The 22211-nt window shown below is 35.3% G+C and overlaps 1 protein-coding gene across 10 annotated transcripts in view; it reads left to right on the top strand.

The window, feature by feature from the left end:
- Positions 1-22211, top strand: part of dnc (phosphodiesterase dunce) — a 768665-nt gene that overhangs the window by 494022 nt on the left and 252432 nt on the right. For 7 of the 10 annotated variants that reach the window (XM_074172547.1, XM_074172544.1, XM_074172545.1 and 4 more), the window contains one exon: positions 12610-12792. In XM_074172547.1, the coding sequence (XP_074028648.1) occupies positions 12610-12792 (183 nt within the window). Of the gene's footprint in view, positions 1-3191; positions 3576-5349; positions 5476-12609; positions 12793-22211 lie in introns of those variants that run through there. The other 3 variants (XM_074172542.1, XM_074172543.1, XM_074172546.1) reach the window with 2 other exon arrangements.

Here is a 22211-nt window from a genome sequence, read left to right as displayed (position 1 = left end):
TTTCAGAAAACTCGTCAGCACGTCATTGATTTTCCGGTGTATCCATTCGCAACTACAATATATGGCATTTTAAATTTTCTAGTGAGCTGAATATTGGAGCCTTTCTAAATTCGAAGTTGAAATTCATAATTACGATATAAAATTTACTGACTGTGAAATATGAAGTTACTACTGTTTATTAGTTGTGAAAACAACTATTTCTGTAGTAGGAATTGAAGAATTGAAAATTAGGTAATCATATATTTTTATGATACCAATTTAAACAATTTCGTTTCCTGTACTACTCTGTACAGGACTCTTGCTGGATATATGTCATATTCTTTCGGATATAATTTGGGTTGTCCATAAATTGTTTGCCTCTTGTGGTCTGGAGCTCACTTGCATCTTCCCCATTGTTGTATTATCTGCAGCTAAGGTCTTCATTGTACAGGTGTTCTCTCAATAGTATCCATTGAGAGGACACCTGAGCTGAGCCCTGGTTTTTCAAAGCAGTTATTCGGTTCTCTCCTCGAATGCTCATTTTGTAAAAGTTTTATCTTACTCTGTATGTTTCTTTCAAACCCATTTCCCGATATGGTTTCGTACCAGAGATTTTACTACCATAGCTGGTTCAGGGTTATATATGGAGTTGAGGTATCATGTCTGGCACACTCGTCAGCTTAATTGTTGCACATAGTCAATCTATTGTTCGTCAGTTTTCTCTGTTCCTCACGGCATACCCAGATCAGTCTTGATGTCAATTTTCAGTACAACGGTGTGTCTGGTGCAGCCTGGCTGCCTGCTCCCTGCCCAGTATATTCTATGTTAGGGACAAGGCCACTCTATATCGGTACGAGGTGTTTCTGCCGAGCATGTTCTTAACGATGTCTCGCTAGAGCCCCTCGATTGTTACTCATCTCGCGTTTGAAAGGTAGGTTTCCTAACATGAGTGTCCTACATGTCCTACATGAGGTACATAAGGAAGTACCGTACAGACTACGCGGCGTACACCTGAAAGCTGTTGGCAGACCGCCCAATTCCGCACCCACGCAGGTAACAGGCGCGAGTTTTCGGCGTATGATGTGTGGTCTCCTCGACGATCATCCATCATATGTTGGAAAGGAAACTTTCCCAACATGAGTACTAAGGGGAGGTGAAGTGCTCGCTTGCTGGTTTGAATAGCCAGTCTCCACCTCCATTGGCGTTGGCCTCTTAGTGGCGAGTACTTCGCCAGCGGATGGAGGGATGGGACTTGTTGATTCATTTGTGGGTGTACAAGTTGCTTAATGGAACATAGAGAGATTCACACTGATTCGTGATTTCCGCTTGCTTTATGTTCCAAGTTCCAAGCGACTGAGGTATCGAGGCCTGCGGTCCACCCAATGGTCACTAATGTCCGAGTCTAGCCCTGTGGGCAGTAAGTCACACGTTCGAGGTTTCGAACCCGGGTGGACAGAGCTACTAGTATCTGAGCTTAGATTCTCGACCTGCAAGTTGACAGTCCTGGAGGTGGATAGTCCGCTAGTGGGTAAGGGAAATGGATCTCGTCAATCCATTTGTGGTTGCATGAGCGCCTCATTTACGACACGGAAATGTCTATGCCGATCCGTGATTCCCGCCTGCATTCGGTCAGTTCCGAGCGTTCAAGGTGTCGGGGTCTGCGGTTCACCCAATAGGCGCTAGTAACTGGGTCTAGCCTTATTAGGCAACAAGGCAGACGTTCGAGGTGTTGGACTCGTGTGAACAAGACTACTACTGTCCGAATTCAGGTTTCCGGCTTGTCTTTACCAGGGACAGAGATCTCACACAGTTTGGTATGGTCAGCAGGGGCAGATGTGCTACCAGAGCACTGTGGAAATTCCGAGCATGTTTGGTCTGGTCGATACTGAGATGAACGCAACTGAAGTACCTGCTCTTACTCTGACCGAGAGTACGTGATGTGAGGGGAGGGACTCAAGTTTGGTTGCGTCAGGTTTGTGTGGTGGAAAAACGGGATACCTTAAAATCTGTGCCGGCCACATGAGGCCGTATCAACGTCCGGGGTGTTGCTGGGAGGCCTAACCGATTCCCCAGATCTTCTGGTGAAGTCGTAAGTATGACTCTCTTAATTTAGCCCACAAGATTCGGATACGCGTCTCTTTTCACCCTGGAAATTTGTTCATCCTTTGCGCAAATGGCCTTGAATTTTGTGGCGGTCTAGGATTCGAAAACCCCTTCGAAGCAGTCACAATCAACCTGCCAATCACAGTTTTCCTGGAGTTTTCTGTACCGGACAAAAACTCGAAATTGCTGATTCATTGATGTATCACAACCCAATGAACACCACCTGTTACCGTGCTCCGATAAATGATCGACATTTTGTAAAATTTGCCTTTAGAATTTATATGAATTGGTAGATGTGGTGATTTGAATTATTTTTAAGAGAAAAAAATCTGACGTCGGTAAATTAGGTAATCTCTAAAGTAATTCTATTGATCCCTTTCTGCCAATCGAATAAGGTGGAGCAACTATTCCTAATAACGGAATAATATAAAGTTAGAAATTTTTGTTGGGAGGTTTTGGTCGAATCTGGTTCTGTACCTACGATCAATTGCTTGCAGTGATAAGTAGAATAATTGTCAAGATATTGATGTCTACGAGCTCCGCAGAAAAATTTACAGAATCACAATTACAAATTACATAGAGCTGGAACATAGTTATCCACCAACATCTTCTATTGTATTTATTAGTATCACAACAATGTTTTTTTTTATAATTCTGACTCTTGAGTCAAAACTTTGATTTTCAAATCAACTTTTGTTTTGTCGAAAATTTTGACTTTGGAACAAAATTCAGGGATTGAAGTGGACATCAGAATGGAAATCTACAGATTTGTGTAAACATTTTCATTTTGGAATTGGATATGTGATCCTGTTGCTCTTTCATACAGAATAAATAAATCCAGTGCACGTCGATTTGTAAAAACATTGAGCTGTGGAGGAGAGAAAACGTTTTTCTGTCGAATCGTTACCAATAAAATCTGCCAGAAAGAGTCCACGAAGAAATTGTGCTTCAATGAGGCAGAATGTTTTTTGAAAATATCATTTTAGAAAACCTTCATTTATAATCAAATTTTTCGGAAAGATGTACAACTTGTTATTTTTCAAAAACCGCGCCTCGTTGAACCACCTGGACACTTCCCCACCAACCCCTTCATCTCCCGCTTCATCTAGGTATTCGCCGTTTTCCCGTGATTCCTCCGTGGACGTCGGAAATGAGAGTCGGCAGTCCGTCACTAGCATCTCCTCGTATTCGACATCATCGAGAAGATATGAAATCGTCGGCCAACGATCAATCGACTCGCGCGCCAGCATCACGAGCCTCTGGTCCTCGGACATGTCGAGGAGGGACTCTGAAGCGATACCCGAGCACGAGATTGATTCGAGCGACTCACGAGGCTCGTTTGCTTCGGCGGGTAGTTTGATTTCTTCGGACGGATCGAGGAGGTACTCCGACATCGTCGGAAAGAGGAGGAGGTCTTCTGCGAGGTCTTCGCAAGTGAGACGGTACACGAGGAGGGTTCCTCTGAGCTACGATCGGCGGAAAACGACAGGAAGGTTTGTATTTGGTGTGATGGTAGTGATATTATCTGTTTTCAACGCGATAGTGTAGAATGAGAATTTTTTAAGTTGTTGCTCAATGGAATTTATACGCTACTCATGTTATGGTCGATTAAAAATATTAAATTAATTGAAAAATAACGATTCAACAAACTGATATTAGTGATATGGATAATTCAAGAAGTGATCGACAGATGCTGATGTACTTTGACGCAGTGAGTAAGCAATTGACTGTACTTTTTTAGGATTGACATGACAGAAGATATCTTTTCAGAAATGTTTGTTAGAATACAAGAAAGAAATGTAAACGAATAAAAATGGCACTTCTCATTCGTGCTTAGAGTTGAGCTTCACTATTATCTGAAAATATACATTATCAACAAGTAACATAGGCTTTCCATATTTCATTGAAAAAAATCAGAGATTTGCAATCAAAAATTGCTTATATAATTCAAGTTGGATTTTGAAATCGGCTTTATATTATTTGTGAAGGTTTTCAACGTCTTCTTGAAGAAAAATTATTTTATTTTTCATGCATATGGGCAAACTCTATCCTGAAAAATGAATTTATTTTTCATGCATACGGGTCAAACTCTATCCCGGAAATCTTATAATAAGTTTTCCATTACTCTCTGAGGAGTAGCTGGGTTATTTTTCGAACTAAATGGCACCCTCGTGAACTCGTCATGTCCATTTTCTACTTTGAAAGTCGTTTTTCTATCGAATTCGGGTGCATTTCAGCTCGGTGAAATTCAGGAGCTGAGTCTAGCATGGATAACTATTAACTTTGGCCTAGTTTGTCGAGAATGTCCATGTTGAGGATGGCGTATTTTTCTTTCACGGTTTTTGCGTTGTCTCTTCTGTGATCGCCACTAGTGTACAATTTTGTTTTCCGCTGTTGTCGATTTTCTTCAGTACAATACATAGCGGTGAACTCCATGAGAATTGTGATGGCCCAGAAATTTCGTCTTCTATCATCTTTTCCATTTATTTTTCATCTCTATTTTGTGTATATGAAGGTATCTATCTATGCTGTTCGAACAAGAAACATCTGCAAGATTAGCCTCTGTGAGGAATCTTGCATAAATGTCTGTTGAATATAATTCAATATCCAGCGTGATATTAGCCGGGAAAGTAGTTGTTTTTCGACAGACGTTTACCACACCCTATTGTATAGGTAGTTTCTTTATACGTTTACTTATACGTATCTATATTCTATTAGATTTCGTGTGGATTGGAATCATGTTTGTAGTTTTATAATTCATTTCGTCTTATCAATTACTTTTCATTTTTTTTTCTTTTCTGAATTCAGATGGTATGTTCGTAAATCGCTAATACTAATTTCGATAGTTTGTTCTCGGTAAACTTTGTTGAAGTGTTGCGATTTTCTAAAGTGTTCAGTTAGAGTCCCACAAAGTATTACTCGAATTCCTTTTTTGATTTTGAATAAAATCTTTTGGCTTAGATCAAATCAAATGAATCAATAATGAGGGCTATTTGGAACTTTAGCCATTTTGTACACATTTCTTTCAGAACGTTTCTAAATATTTGCTTCAGAGTTTTCCTATTTTTCCCGGAGCATTATACTTGCTGGTCACAGAATGGTAAACATTTCATGACGGTGTCGATATTGTAACAAAAACACAACAGTATAATTCAGGGCTAAACACCTAATTTAATCTATATTATCACACTTCACTGATAGATTAGCACTATCTTATCTGAACGAGTTTTTGTTTACTTTGAATATATTTAGTATATCAGTGTTTGGTGTTCGGTTCAGTGAATTTGGACTTCCCGAGATGCCGACTACGAGTAGGTGGAAGAATCCAATGAGAATTTATTATGCACCAGCATGCACAAGGAGATTCTCAGAGTTCTTACCGAGATATATTGGGTATATATTTTTATAAATTGTGTGATATACTGTTAGATACTGACAGTTTGGAAGAAATAAATAGAAATTTTGTTTTGACTATTACAAAACCTTGCTGATTGAAAATAATATTGTTTTTTCATGATTTACATATACGGCTGTCCAAATGAAAAAGATGAACATAGTTCTTCAGGTTATGAGTCCGGTAGGTGACTTATTACAGTACGAATTGTTTCCGGATTACTTCCAAACACCTAATGGATACATCGTGTACTTTATTTCATTTCGTCTTTAAAATATATTTTGAATAAATTCAATCTCAAATTCCATTTGGCAAGTTCAAAATAGTAGTACCAATTTTAGTTGAGCAAAATATATAGACAATCATAATAAGGAGTCTTTTCTGTTGTTTCATCACATTTTTCATTTACTTTATTTGGTACAAACATATATTTCACAAGTTGGGAATCCTAAAGATTTTCAGTAAGTATAAAAAATCCTAATAAAATGAAGATATACAATTTTAGTTGGGTAAATATATAGTCTATTTCATAGTTTTTCATCATTCTTCTTTACTAAAGTTGGAAAAAAAATTGATTTCACGAGTAAAAGTGCCTAAAATTCATCAATAGATGTATATAGAATTAAAATTGTTGATGTTCTTTATGCTTATTAGTATAAAAAACGTAATCCTTTACATTTTAGACGTGTGTAGTTGGTTATGAATATAAATATTTTTTCCTTATTTCTGGGTTGAAATTTTCATTCTACTGAAATTTCCACAGGATGGAGCCCAGTTAGGTTTGTTGTAGCATTTCACATGCCATGATGAAACTCAGGTACTGCGGTCTTTCGTTGAACACATGTTGTGTGGATTATATTGAGAACACACAAACTCTATTTCATTATAGGGCTTTTATTTTAACTTGTTTACTGTTTATAATAACATATTCCTTCACTAAACCCAAATTGCTCATCAGACAGTTCACAGACTAGAGATATTTCATTATTTAATCGTGTTAGATGCAGTTGTTGCCATAATTTTTCAATGCTAATCATAACACATATTGGTAGACATGTTCTTCCTGCACCATTCAAATATTTTTTTTATAAGAATTTATCTGAACTCGTCGATTAATTTTTCACCATTAGGATGCACTTCTGTGTGATGTGTGAGAACTTACCCAATTCGACACCTGCAAACGTAACTTTACCCAACAAAATGTTTGAGTTATCGAATATTCTTGCAGATATTAAAAATGGTGGCTTAACAAATATGCTTCAATTTATGTCATACATTAGCGTTACTATTATGAATATCGCAACTTTGGTGCCAATGAGAGCTAGGCACATTATAACAGTGTAGTCTTTGTGCCAACAAATTTTCCAATCATCTTATTAATATTTGATCAACACCTAGATTTTTTCTTTCATTATTCCGATCAGTTGGTTTTCTATGAGAATAATATCGATTTTGACGAAATACCAATCTGAATTAGCAAGGTGAGGAAGCATTGTGCTTTCAAATTAATTAACGAATAAGTTACAAATGGATTTTGAAAGATATACAGAGTGGATTGAATACAATACTACGAATAAAACTATTTCAGAAATGAAAATGATACTTGAATGTTTTAGTTTGTTTTGAAAGTAATTCGCCCTCATCATTTAATTATTCTGGAACACGCCCACTTGCTAGCTAATAGGCAACATGAAGATATTCTGAATGTGAAAATTTTTTAATCTCATAAAAAATATAGAAGATAGTCAACCATATGCGACAAAAACGTGTGTGACGTCAGAAGGCTACCTTATACATTGCCGAATATGAATACTTGTTTGCACTTTTGAATGAATACATGTATTGAGGATTGTCAAATACTGAAGTATTCGTGATAATTTTTGTTGGTTATATTTCCCATCTGCTGTTCACTATAAGAGGTTCACCTAACCTCGACACGTGTTTTCCCAAACAATAGCTTCTTCAAGCATTACTGTTGAGGAAGCTATTATATTGCGAAACACGTATCGCGGTTTTGTAAACCGTGTCGACGCCAAAAAAACGTTATGAAGATCCAATATATATGGAGGCTTGTGACGTATATCATAAACGCTCTTTGGGAATGTTTTCAAGTGAGACCAACTTTAAAATTTTGAATTTATGATGCTGAGTTATGTCAACTATCATGACATGCAACTGTAGTAACTCTGTTCTTGTCAAATTTAATCTGTAAACAACTTCACGTTTCGTGTGTCTGTATATTATATATTAACACTTTTTATTGATGTATGGTACTTTTCAATTATCAAGTACACAAAACGAGATTTTCGTAGAACTTCGAAATGAACGGAGAGTCAAACATTTCAGTTATGGTGAGTTGAAAATTTGCCAATTTTGCTGTTACTTCCGACAATGTATTTGGGAAAATTGTACTGAAAATATCAGTTTTTATAATAGCAGAGCAATTTTTGAAAAAACAAATTTTGGTTTTCTACTTCTCCATCTTCGTAGGATAGATAGAAAACAAGCAATTAGCTTTATTGTTGAAATTTCCTTACTTGCCAGATTTGTTGTAAAATAGTCATTCAAAATGTCTCAGATATTGGAAATAAGTGAATTCGTTTAGAACCTATTTCGAAATTTCAAATCGTTTTTGTTCATGCACAAACATATCATTATACCCACTTTCACTGATACATGAAGGTTTTTAGGGCAGGTGAAGTATCTATCAGTAAGAATCAATATGATCGGATTTATTAATCAGTGATACTATTGTTTTTTCTAAAGGAAGATTACTACAGTGACCTTTTCTTGTTAATTGAAACATAATTCTTACATTTTCGAAATATATGACTTTATGATAGATTTTTCAAATGATTCTGATATTGAGTCTGAGCTTTCTTTCTGGTTTTTTTGGCCGTGGTCTGTGGATTGTTTTGTCTGACGTTTCATCTACTAATGCGGTATATATCATCAAAGGGGGTGAGTCAACAGCCACAACAAAAAATGGGTAATCAAAACGTCTTCCTGAGGAACTCAACCACCTGAATAAATGATTTCAAAGAGAATGAGTATAACGGAGGAAAATTCGAGCGAACCATAAAACTCAGAAGTGAGAATGCTAAAGTAACCTTAGCTAGGCTAGTCAAGGGAAAAGCTTTCCTTTGCTATGTTACAAATGTTACAGACCGGATTGGGAGGAAAACGACGTGAAACCAATATTTAGGCCAACAAAAACTATCAAAAAAAGTATAAGGTTAGCTAAGGACCCCAGAAATACTGGCTTCCTATAGCTGCGGATCGGTATACATTGAAACCATAAAAAAAGTATAGGTACCCGTCTCTCTGAACCCAAGAGAGATTGTCGCCTCAAACAAATCAGGTGTAGCCGAACATACTCTCTGAAAAGAGGGCACCTAGAGATACAGTACATTCGGAGATACAGTACATGCGGAGATACAGTACATGCGGAGATACAGTACATGCGGAGATATAGTACATTCGGAGATACAGTACACTTGGAGCTACAGTACATTCGCAAATACAGTAATACTCGATGAAACTCAAAATAACTATTCAAGATTATATAGAGAGATAATATGAATTTGAAAACACACAGATAATTTCAATAGAAAAGATGAGGCAATGAATATCAATGAAATATGGATACTTGTCATCAATTGGTCACAAACAAGTTGCGGTATATGTAAAATCCTAGTGAAATATCATCATTGTAGTTTCTGCGTTGGGAACAACGCAGAAACTTCGACCGTTACCCCATCGTCTTTGATAATGTTTACCGCAGTATTAGACGAAACATCGGGCATGAAAACCTGCAGACTAAGACCAAAAATACCGAAACACAGCTTCGATTCAGTTATCTCCGGCAGTAAAAGTTTAAATTCTGTAATCCCGACACTATTTTCAATATTTCAATATTTTCTCACAAAGAATAGACAAGTACACTAGAAATAAAGAGGATGTACTTTCCAAATAATCTTCTACCAGCAGAATACCCAACCTAAGCCTACTTTCGCGTTGATTTTGGTTTCGAGTAATAAAAACAGCATTCTATTGCTTCTTTGTGGATTCTTTATCAAGATGTTCCAATATCTGAAGGACTTGAACATTCTCAGATGCGTTTTCCACGATGACTCTTAATCAATTCATAGTGGCACTGCTGATGAGCAGAAAAAACGTGAAAACCGTTATCACGGAGATAGCTGAACGTTACAGATATCTTTGAAACATTATAGATACCTGAATTGATACCTGAATACGACAGAGAAGGAAAAGTATGCCATTTACGAAAATAAGCGGACTGTAACAGATCGCTAGCTACCATACTGAACATACCATAGAGAACGGCCACAGGATGACCACGTAGGAATGACAACAATAAATTGATGGATGTAGCCGTTACTACCTGTAGGAATGAACTTGCATTACAGCTTGTATTGCATCAGTTTTTAAATGTTCTTATAGGACGAAACTGCAGTGACGTTAGTTACAAAATACGTTATAAAATACATAGAAAGTTTCATTTCCCATTTTTCAGAATGACAACAAGTTGAGAAATCGCAAAATGGGAATGGAATCTACATGCACGGTAAAAAAGGTTCGTTTCCTAACGGCTTATTAGACGTTTTCTTACGTAATTTCAGGTAGAAAACAGGTAAATAATCAGTAAGATAGTAAAGAGAAATAATAACAATATTCTGGAAATCAATTCAATAATATTTTTCTACTCCCTCTATTTCAAACACTAATCATTATCCGTTTGACAGCAGATAGGTAATGGCTCATTTAGAATACATGTGTATTCTACATTATTGGCGACCACTTCTGTGAGAATTTTTTTAAAATAATGAGATATGTAACATTTACCCTGATAAATATGATCTCATGAATACATTCAATTGTCCAAAAGCCAAAACTCAGTCAATTTTCCCTACAAATTTTGTGAAAAATCGAAATAATCATATTTTCAGTGAATTTATTGTTCAACAGTTTGTGGGTTGGTAATGAATCTATTTGTATCCGTGTATCAACAATCATTTGTTTTAATTATGAGCTGTCATTCAGTATCTCGTAAAAATTCAAAATAAGTGATAATGATCAAGAAATTTGTGCTACATCACCAGATATCACTAAGCAAGCAAATATTACAATGAATAATTTGCTGCGAGCAAAATCAAGAGAAAAATACGAATAGAATTTCGGAAATTTTATGGGTTGGAGAGAGAAAAAAAACATAACTTTGTTTTCCGAAAATGTTCTCGTTTATTTCGAAGATTTACAAAAAACTTTGAAACCATTGTCATCATGGGCAATTTATTCAATGCTAAGAAGTATCCTGAATATCAAGAAAAATGTTGACATCAGCAAATATTCCAAATCACGTCCCTCTCTTAAACGCAAATCTGATAGTTATAAACCGAAGAAATCGTCGACGCTCACCAGTGAACAAATAAATCAATTCATCAAGGAAGCTACAGATGGAAAATATTTGTTTCCGAATGTACTTTAACTCCGCTATTTCCTTTTAATAATTTTTTATTGAATTTTTGCAACAATTTTTGAAATACTAAGACAACAAAAAGGTTAAAACTGAATTATTCAACCGTACCAGTCAATAGCCAATCTTATTTCATTTGTCAGACGCCTCTAAAGCAAAGCCTACTTCAGTTAATTCTATGAACTATAACAGCCAAGTAAAAGAATTTGAAAATATTTCACAGAACAAGAAATATCTGTTCGCATTTGTATTTGACATTATTATATTATTTAAAACTCTTCAAATTTATTTACTCACTCACAAAGTGAATATCAATTATGTTCAGTACTCATATCACAATCAGACATCACATTATTAATCGCCAGAGTAGCCCAGTTTGTAAGGCGTGTCACTTCTGACTAACTGACTAAATGAGTTTTTTATCCAAATCCATAATCTCAAACAAATATATTGTAGTATTCCTTTCTACAGTCAGTCGTAGAAAAAGTATAGTACGTATCTCGACGATGAGGCCAACTACGTCCACTCGCGAATTATCGCACTCGGCTAACGCCACTTACAATTTTTCGCTCTAGGGACACTATTTTGTCCTATTGAGGAAAAGTGTTTTCAATAGATATTTTAGTGATTTTTGTTGTCCAGAACACTTTGATGAAGTTTTCAAATCAAAATACGCGACTTCGAATATGTGCTTTTGTCGTGAGTTGATGTGACTTCATAAGATAAATGGTATAGAGGGTACAACATCCTAACTATGCCGTCAGATTCAAATGGAAATGTATTCGGACCTGGATAGTAATTCACCACATGTGGATCCAATCATAGTTATCGAATATTTTAATAAGAATAAGGACTAATCTTATGATACTTCAATTAAATTTTTTTGCAGTGATGACAAATGAGAGTGAAGTCATATATTTGAATTTTGTCCACTCTCTTGACTAATAGGTATCTATATAAATATATTCATTTAATTTTTACTTTGGATCAAAATGTGAATGTGTATTTGCATTAAAATAATCCATGCAACAAATACAAGTGTAATCAATAAACTCCTCTCTCAGCATATCTGTTTGCAAACATTTGTTAACCTAATTTATTTTAACAGTTACTAAATATTTGTTTGGTGCGTTTTGAATTGTGTAATACATAAGTATACTTATATACTACTATAAAATACTTTTTGGGGACCTTTTTACTCTCCATACTTCCACAGCATAGTCAGACGAATACAAACTACTAAAGAATTATTGAACTTTCACACTACTTACACAGACACATCTGAAAGTGATGGCGATTCCTAGCCGGCCTCGCATTTCGTATATCTGGTGACGTCACGGCCCCTGTCACTGAACCGCTCCTTTGAGGCTGTTTCCTGAAGCATCGAAATTGCTCAGATATTTTATCCGCTAATATTCTTCAAATTATGTGCCAATTTCACTTCTGAAATGAGAGAAGAGTTAAAATGGCCTCATTACCTCATTTAATTTCAGTGAAAATTTCTCAACCAATTTCTTGTGAAATAACCGTTTCATTACCGTACTCCAGAAAAAAACTTCATAAACGATGGAGTTACAATACTTGGTAATTTGCTGCAAATAAGGCACAGAAATCTAATGTGATGTTTCTTTTACAGTTTCGATGTTGAAAATGGAGCAAGTCCTGGCAGAAGTCCTCTTGATGGGGCCGCCTCTCCATCAGCTGGGTTGGTTCTGCAGAATCTCCCGCAAAGAAGAGAGAGTTTTTTGTACAGATCCGATAGCGACTTTGAGATGTCTCCGAAATCCATGTCCAGGAATTCCTCCATAGCGAGTGAAAGGTAAGTCCAGACTAAATAAATATTCACGAGTTCCACTGAGAATCATGGTTTGTATGAAAATTTTATGCCAAATTATGAACTATTTCATACAAAGGAACATACCTACTCGTATTTTCCTTAATATACGAAAGTTATACCATATTGTCGAAACTTTATGTGAATAACTGCATTTAGGCCCTGGAATCTGAATTGTCCTCCTAGTCCATCCTGTCCTTTCCAGAAAGGTGGACAGGTCACTAGGAGACATCTTTTTCATATCGGCAGGTGTAGGCCAAGACTCGCCGATCACACACTCTCTTATTGACGATAACTCCGCACACTCTTATACAACATGCCTGACAGTTTCATCTTCCTGTTCACACATCCTGCATAGAGTGTGTCCACTAACCCCATATTATGGAGGTGTTTCCTTAGTTGACAGTGGCCAGTCATAAAACCTACTGTCAAGCGTAGATTTTTCCTGGTCATCGCCAGATATTTCTTTGGCGCCAGCTTTCCAGGGTCGCCCAGGGTGATCATGGCAAGATTGAACCTTTTGATTTAATCCCATCTCTTTAGAAATCGAGCATGGGTGTAACGTTTGGCTAGTTCCGCAATTGTCGAAGTCATCAGGCCGTAGGTGCCACTGGGTTCTAAAATTTTTAGTACAGCCGCTTCCTTGGGTAAAGAGTCGGCAGCGATTACCTTTACTCCTGTCGTGCCCTTTAATCCACCTCAGGATAATATTATTATCTACCGCGGCTTCGGCTAAATCTTGGTGGCATTCTAGTACTAGCCCTGAGGTAACACGTTGTCTGTTAAAGGGTAATAGGGCTTGTCTGCTATCAGTACAGATTGTTATGGTTTTGCCAGGAATTTCTTTCGTGGTTATTTCTTTTGTGGCGATTGAGATACCGGCCAGTTCTGTTTGAACCACGCTGGTATTTTTCCCATTCCCCTCCTAATCCTCAGGCTTAGTGATCTGGAGTACATTCCACATCCGGAGCATTCTTTAGTTTTGAGCCATCTGTATCTATGCGTATTGCATTTGTAGCTTCTGACTCTGTGTTCTCTTTTATTTATATTTTGTAGGGTTCATTAAACACAGATCTGGGTTCGATTGCATCACTGGTTGCCTGCAGCAGAGGTTGCTCTGTCTCGTGAATGAAGCCTCAAGAGAGAAAGAAACATCACATGTACCAATACTCTAATAGAGATCAAAACGTGCAGCAGTTATTAATTAACAATCTTTCTCTTATACGAAGGTTTCATATATGCAGCAGTGCCGCGTAGAAATTAATCAACTCCAAGGCACTTTGCTATCTGTGGTCGGATATTTCCTACACTGATGAGAGGTAATACCTCGAAACTGAACTGTAGGTGAATAATCTCAGCATGGTCTTGCTGATAGATGAACGAGAAACATCTCCGAGACAAACCTCTGTGGGGTATCTTGCATGAATGTCTGTCGGATATGATTCAATATCCAGCGTGCTATTAGCCGGGAAGTAGTTGTTTTTTCCGGCAGGCTTTCACCAGAACCTACTGTAGACGTGGTTCTCTCTTGAGAATATGCCCCTTTCAATTTAAATATGTACTTTTTTCAAATATTGTTAATTTGGTAAAATACATATTTTTTGTAGATATCAATTTATAATGTCATAATGGAATCAGTTAAAAATACGGTAGATTTCACTATGAATTATTCATTTTCAGTCAAAAAGAATCGGTGTACATTGTATCTCATGTTATCCCAGCCACTGAATATTTTTTCAAACAATAACTTTCACGTCATCAGTTCGGACTTCCATTGTCTAGTATGATATAAATTGTTTGTTTGAAGGTGGTTGACAATGTTTCGTGGTGTATTTAATCAGTTCGGACTTTCATTGTCTAATATAATATAAATTGATTCTAAATCCCTGAAAAAAATTAAAAAGATTAACCGAAAATAACAATTTCATAAAACAAAAAAACTGAAATTACAAAAAATAACATACAAGCAACAACCAGAGAAATAAAAAATAGAAATAATAATAAAAGCTGAAAATAAAAAAATATTATTAACAAAAAAAGAAAAATTAAAATTAAAAGAATCCAAACCAAGTTACGTCACGACGTTTCGATTGTTAGTATCCACAATCTTCTTCGGGTGATAACTGGATTTATTCCTACGAGATCCGACTATTTATAGGTCATTCGAGTGCTTTCACCTATCACCTCTTCACTCTTTCCGCTTCATTGGTTTTAGCGGGAGATGACCGTTTGTTGGGAGTTGGTCGTTTTTCGCTTGATTAGAGGTTTCCATATGTTACGTATCTCTATGCTAGCTTGACTAAATGCGTTGTTAGACAACATATACGCGGCTTCTTTGAATTTTTTCTTAAACCACTGTTCCTCTTTTTGGATGATTTCAATGGCCTCTTAGTTTCACCGATGTATGAATTTCCGCACTCGCAGGGTATCCGGTAAATGGAATTCTTGGAATCGCAGTACGCGTTTGGTGGCCTGGTTTTCATGAGGCTGATACTGATAGTGTTTCCAGATCTGAAGCAGGTCCTGATGTTATACTTGGACTCAATCCTTCTTATCCTTTCCGATAATCCTCTGATGTAGGGAGGAAGACTGGTTTAGGAGAAAATTCAAAGAAGCCGCGTATATGTTGTCCAACAACGCATTTAGTCAAGCTAGCGTAGAGATACGTAACATATAGAAACCTCTAATCAAGCGAAAAACGACCAACTCTCGCCAAACGGTCAGCTCCTGCTAAAAACCAATGAAGTGGAGAGAGGGAAGATAGGGGTAGAAGCAGTCGAATGACCTATAAATAGTCAGATCTTAGTCAGATCTCGAAGGAATAAGTCCAGTTATTACTTGAAGACGATTGTGGAGACTAAAAATTGAAACGCTGTGTAGTAACTTGAATTGGATTTTTTTAATGTTTTTTCAATATTAATTTCTTGTTAATATTTTTTAAATTTTTTGCAGCTCGTGTTAATAGTTCAATGTTTTTTTTGGTGTGTTTGATTATTGCTTGTATGTTATTTCATTGTAATTCCAGTTTTTTGCTTAATAAAATTGTTTATTCAGCTGATTTTTCAAATTTTTTTTACACATTTTTCAAGAATTTCAAATCAATTTATATCATGTCAGACAATGGGAGTCCGAACTGATGAAATGCACCACGAAACATTGTTAACCAACTTCAAACAATTTTCACGACAAATTGCATTTTTTTGATTTCGAGAACTACCTCCGACTCTTTCCCAAATCCTTCTGAAAATTTTCTACAAATTTCTGAAATGTTACTTCATTGTCCATCAAAATTGAACTCATTCAATTTTGAACGACATTGAAGTTGGCATTTTACAATGTTTTAATGATTGAGGAGTTTCAGAGTATTCTTCAAGGATTTAATGAAGGGGAAAGAGATAGTTTCCGAAACATCACCCAACGACTAAATTCGGATAGTTTTGGAGTTGAAGTTGAAGTCGGTACCAAAATCCAGGTAGTTGATTGAATCTCTGTTTGTTTGGAATTGTGTTATAAGTCGTGTTGTACTATCATTCTGTATAATGTCTCACAGTAATGTGTTATTCAATATTTTCTGTGATATTTGAAAAATCATGTGGCGCTCCTAATTATTCCATGAGTTATATTAACAAAAAGCAGAAAAATTTTGATAATTTTTGGTTCGTTAATAGTGGGAAAATAATATTGGAGTATTTAAAATCCTGGGTTATAATTTTTTTCAACTTGCATTTTCAACTAACGAATTATCTCTTCACATAATTTATACCAACAGGATATTGTCACGACATTGGGAAATTTATTAGGGTGGTTTTGAGAAAAACACTCCTTGAGGACTGATTAAAAATCCAAGAAAATCAAAAAGAAGTATTCAACTTGGTAGCGAGAAATTTACTTTTGTTTTGTATTATGTTGGGGAACGAAATGAACAGAGTAAATATCTATTGGTTTTTCTAAAAGCTAACAAATGAACAAAACTAGGTGAAACATAGAACCAAGTGAAGTTACAAAATGAAATATGTGTAACAAATAAGTTGATTCGAATTCAAATGCTCATCTCTAAAAAACTCCCGGACTAACTGGTCTATCAGTAAATATCTAGATGAAAAAAACATAAAACAAAATCACTTCTCTAGATACAAAATAACAACAGCTTTCATAAGTAATAATAATTTAGGCATAACTCTGTTTAATGCAAAATTTAATGCAAATTTAAGGGGTAATTCTTAGGCTCATTTTAAGAAAAAGGGGATGCCACTGTTTGAAAAAATACAAATTTGTGTACATCAGAAAATGCGCCTTGAGGCATGGAACATATGTACCAAATATGCCAAAGATGTCTACAAAATTATCTCAGTTATTATTAAAAAACTGATTATTTTTGAAAACTTTGCCACCCTGTATCTTAAAAGTTAAGGCGTTTAGGACATACGTCCATAGGACGTTTTTTCCTTAAAATGGGTCAAAGAATTACCTCCTCAAATATGAGCATGTGTTTAAGGAACACCCTGTAGAATAGAGTGGGGCGAATGCTCTGCAGTACATACAATCCAAACTGGTGGAAATTTTCACGTAAGGCTGCGTGAACACGTCTGTTTGGACAAAAAATCTTCAATGTATGAACATCTTCAATACACATCTTCCTACACATATGTAATAAAGGGAAAAAGTGAATTCGTTGGAAGCCATGGAAATCAACAAATCAATTAAAACTCGGAAATATATTCCCCTACACGAGCAACTCGATATATGTAGGTCTCCACTCTTGAATTTATAAGTTTAACAACCCCTATAATCTTCAATATAACCAAGTTTTCAAATTTCACATTTTAGTTTTACCACAAAATAAACAAGTCATCAGACACACATAAAGAAACATTACTTACATTATAGAGACACAGAATTGTGACAAGAAGCCCATGGCTGCAGAGAAGTACCAAAAGAGAAAGATTGCACTCGCTTCAAAAAACTAATCTCAAAAAACCTTGATTGGAAAGTAGTATTCCAATTGAAAAACCCAATTTCTTCGTCATGAATAATTACGCTGACAATTGCTAAAATGACAATTCTCAGCGAAATGGAACTTGAAACCCGATTCTCTGACAAACATTGAACTCGGAAATTGCAGAAAATACTAATGTTACATTAATGTGATATACGATGAATTAATAAAATAGAATGTTGGAGTGATAATTTTCAATCACATCACTATATAATTATTTCCAAATTGATTATTCGAATTATTGATTTGGAAATGAGAAATGCCTTCAAATTGAATGTGTACCACAATTCTCCATTCATAATGATAGTTTCAGTTATTTCGGAAATGATTGATAATGATTGCCAGAGAGATCTCAAACACTTTGTCCAGATAATACATACTTGACTTTCGAATTAATCTTCAAGATGGAAACCGATATTATAGATTATTCTCAATTTATGTCAATAATACGCTTCTGCTGAAGATAATATTCTTTTCGAAATACATTGTCAAGGGTGTAGGGTGTAGTGAATAGGATTAATGAGTATCAAATCAATGAATATTTTTTATTATTTCCTATAAAACATTTGATTTAGTTATAAAGCTTCGTTTTATGATAAGTTATTTTGCATAATGTGATTATTGATGGTGAAGTAATAAAACAAGTGATTTTCATGGAAGGTATACACCGAATATTTTGAAAAAATAAATTATCGAATTGTTGGGTCAAGATATTTTGCTGTGATATATATTTATAATTGAATGGAACTAGCCGATACTTTATGAAAATCTATATAAAAACTCATTAATACAGTTTATTGAATTATTTTCACCATAAAGAGTTTTACAAAAGCCGCGACGCGTGTTTCGGTATACAATAGGTTTCTCAAGCGTTAATAATAATTCACTTTTAAATAACTGTATACTGTAACCTATTACCTACTTGTTTACCTGATTTTCAATGAATGAATCTACTTCAAAAGGTCCGATATAAATTCATTAACTCTATGAATAAATTAAATTTCCGAACATACTCTAATTTTACTTAAATTTTCTTACCTGGAAATAAACAGATTCAATAATGGCGAATTATTCCATTCAGTTTGAACGTTCATGAGATATTGAGAGTTTTTAAATTTGTTGATTTCCACATTCTCCAACAGGTTAAGTTTCAAACCTTTCTTCGGGAAATGGAGTGGTTTATATTCATGATTGATTTCATGTCCCTCTGTGGATAAAAGAGTGGCATATGTGGAGTTCATTTTTCCATTCTGTAAACTATTTCTGTGTTCCTTTATGCGGGCTTTGAACGCTCTTCCAGTTTGACCTATATAGTATATCGGACGTGACCCACATGATGATTCATACAGTCCAGATTTTTCAGACACTGAAGTTTTATCTTTGGTAATCTCAGTGTGCATGCCTAAGTTGTTGTTGGTTCTGAAAGCAATATTTACACCTTTGTAGTGCAGAAAATTTTAAATATTCGTAGTGGGTTGGCCTAAGTGGGTTAAGGTTCTATAACTTTTATCCTCCTTTCTTCGAATTGGGTAAACTTACTTCAAAGGTTGGTTGTATAACTTTTTTGATAATAAAGAATGTATTAGAATGCTATCGTAATCATTGTTGACGAATATTTGTTTAATTATGTTCAGTTCTTTATTGAAAGAATATATAAGAAAAATAAAGCCTCCTGCGACAAAATAAAAGGTTTTCAATAACTTCTTGTGAGTTCCCTGTGTTTGTGAATGTAGACTTTCAAATGAACGCACAGTATAACAGTTGAGGAATTTTCAACGCGAACCATTCAAATTTTCACGATTGACTTTCCTATTGCCCTGGGACATCTAGTGAACAGAGCTCACATCTTCTTCTACGTGAATGCCACCTGTTGATTTTCAATTCATAAAAGTTGGTCTGAGAAATCAATACAGTAATGCTTGCTAGGGCTCATGCGTAGAAAATACGGTGATCAGTTGAATATTCCATATTATTCCAACAGAGGTCTATAGAGATGTTATCGATTAGAAAAATACGAGTCCATCTAGAATCTAGTTTCTGAACTAATTCTGCGTCGTATAAACAATTCAGATGAAAGGAGTGTTCTAATGAGTGTGAGTTTGAATTCAGATCTGAAAATAATTGATAGCATAAAAAGAAAATACTGAATTTTGAACAATCCCACCGTTTGTTGAATTCAACAAGTAATGTTAGTATCTTGTCTTCGATCAAGTTTTTGAAAGTCGTATCCAACCATTGAATTATATGAAACGACCATAAATTTTCATTTATCATATTCCAGACCAGTCAAGAATTCATAAATACGCTGTATTTTAACTTTAGTTCCTTAAACTTATGTTTGTATGTTACATGAATTTTTTCCTGGGAAATTTCAAGATGAATTTAGTTAGTGTATGACAAACCTGACTGACACCGCTCATAAAACACGCTATTTTTATATTATACAACCCATTAGTACTTTTTGACTCGATTATAGAAAATTTCAACAGAACAATTTTTCTTTTATTACGAAAATGGGGTGTAGTGATTCACCATCAGGTGCTAAAACTATCAATATCACTTACAAACATATCAATTTCATCAACTGCACCACAAAAGTTGTTATTTAGAAGTGTTTGTACACTTCAATTATCCACATCACTTTCTACTTGACTTGAATCAATACTATTTTTTATCAGTTTTGTGTACAGAAGACTAGTAAGTTTATTTTTCACTACTGCAGTTTCCTGAACAGTTCTCTTTAATTGTATTCAGAGGCATGTCTTTTCATTACGTAAATATCTAATGTTCTCTTGGTATACTAATTAATATATGGAGATTTTCATACATATCATAAATTTTAATTGAGCAATGTAACTGATTTTGTGCTCGCTTGAAAAAGTTTAAGCCCACACTTCTGAGGGTTGCCATTCACATGAGAGTATACAACTGGTTAACGAAAAAAAAACAGATTATGAACAGATTTTTTAACACAGCTGTTTCTAAGGACTTCCAAGACTTCGTTGATTCGACTAGCTGTCCAGCTGTTCCAATTAAATGCAAAATTCATTAATTTGTCGAACTTGAATATTTTGAGCAATTCATTTTTTACTAATGCTGGTTCTAAACTCGATTCATAAGGATCTATATAACTGAATATAATTTAAATGATTTTTGTAACATTCCGTAACTTTCAACACAATTCTCCTTTACTAAAACGTCATAAAATCCATCCGAGATATTAACAGTCCAGCTCACTTCTATCTGATGCTCCCCCTAACTCTGGAATTTTATTTCAGTTTTATTTTCATCACCTGTTATAGGTTCTTCATGGATATTTATGAACTTAAAGAATGCGGAGATTCAGTTAGGCAGAAAATTACTTTTCTGGAATATGCAAATATAGTAGGTACAGATTTCTGCATATCAGTACATCAATCTGTAGAGATTTTATTGATCGTGGCATTGTGGATAGACCACTACGCTCTCTATCGGCAGAATAATTCACCAATTCCAGAAGTTCAGAGAAGCTCTCAAATCGACCATCTTTTGGTCGAAAACAGCTTTAATATCAGCATTGTGAATTTTTTCTATTTCATTTAGTCCTGGAAATTCACGAATATTCAGTCGTGTTACATAAATATGTTTTACGAGGAAACATTTTTATTCGTAAACGAGTTAATTCGTCTGCAACTGAATTTCAGGATTAACAAATACAGTTACTGTAATTTCCCAATGGTGACAAAATCGACAATGATATTTGAACATCGAGAGAGGAGACTACATATTAGTATGTACAACAATTGAAAATTGATTTCAAGAAGATTGAGAAATATCATTTGAAATTGTGAATAAGGAGCAACTTCAGTTTTTATCGATTTACGCATCGAAAATAATTCAGATGACTATACAGAACATCAAAATAGACGTGAGATGAAAAAATTTCAATTGTTTTGGTCCAATTTCGATATGGAATTCATATGCGAAACTTTAGCCTTAGGTAGTCTCATAGCTTATTTTGATTGCATGGAAGGTCAAATGATACATCATTCCAAATTTCTTCCATTCCTCTGTGATTTTTGTAATTTGTCACAAAATTGGTTCATTCGGTATGAATATTCGCTATTTGACAATAAATTTTTGTGCTTTGGTGTTTTTCCTTGGTGAGAACCAATAATCAACAACAATAGGAATAAAAAATCTGGGATTACCCAAATCCATGTGATGATCATGAAGGTTCTGCGAGAATTGCATTCATGAGTAGTTTTCACCGGGTTTGAAGGCCGTCGTAATGCATAATTCCTTCGTAATGTTTCGTTAATACGCATTGTTAACTTCTTCAGACGTGCTTCCATCTCAGATTTCGAAAGCGGACTGTTGTGTTCCCTTTCGGAGGTTTGCTTTCTTTGCGATGCATTGAAAAATACTG

This window comes from Leptinotarsa decemlineata, unplaced genomic scaffold (assembly GCF_025532065.1).
Source record: "Leptinotarsa decemlineata unplaced genomic scaffold, Ldec_3_MD MMD2_tig00000133_RagTag_RagTag, whole genome shotgun sequence".
NCBI classification, from domain to species: domain Eukaryota; kingdom Metazoa; phylum Arthropoda; class Insecta; order Coleoptera; family Chrysomelidae; genus Leptinotarsa; species Leptinotarsa decemlineata.
The sequence above is the reverse complement of the archived record's forward strand: the minus strand, read 5'-3'. Positions and strand labels throughout refer to the sequence as shown.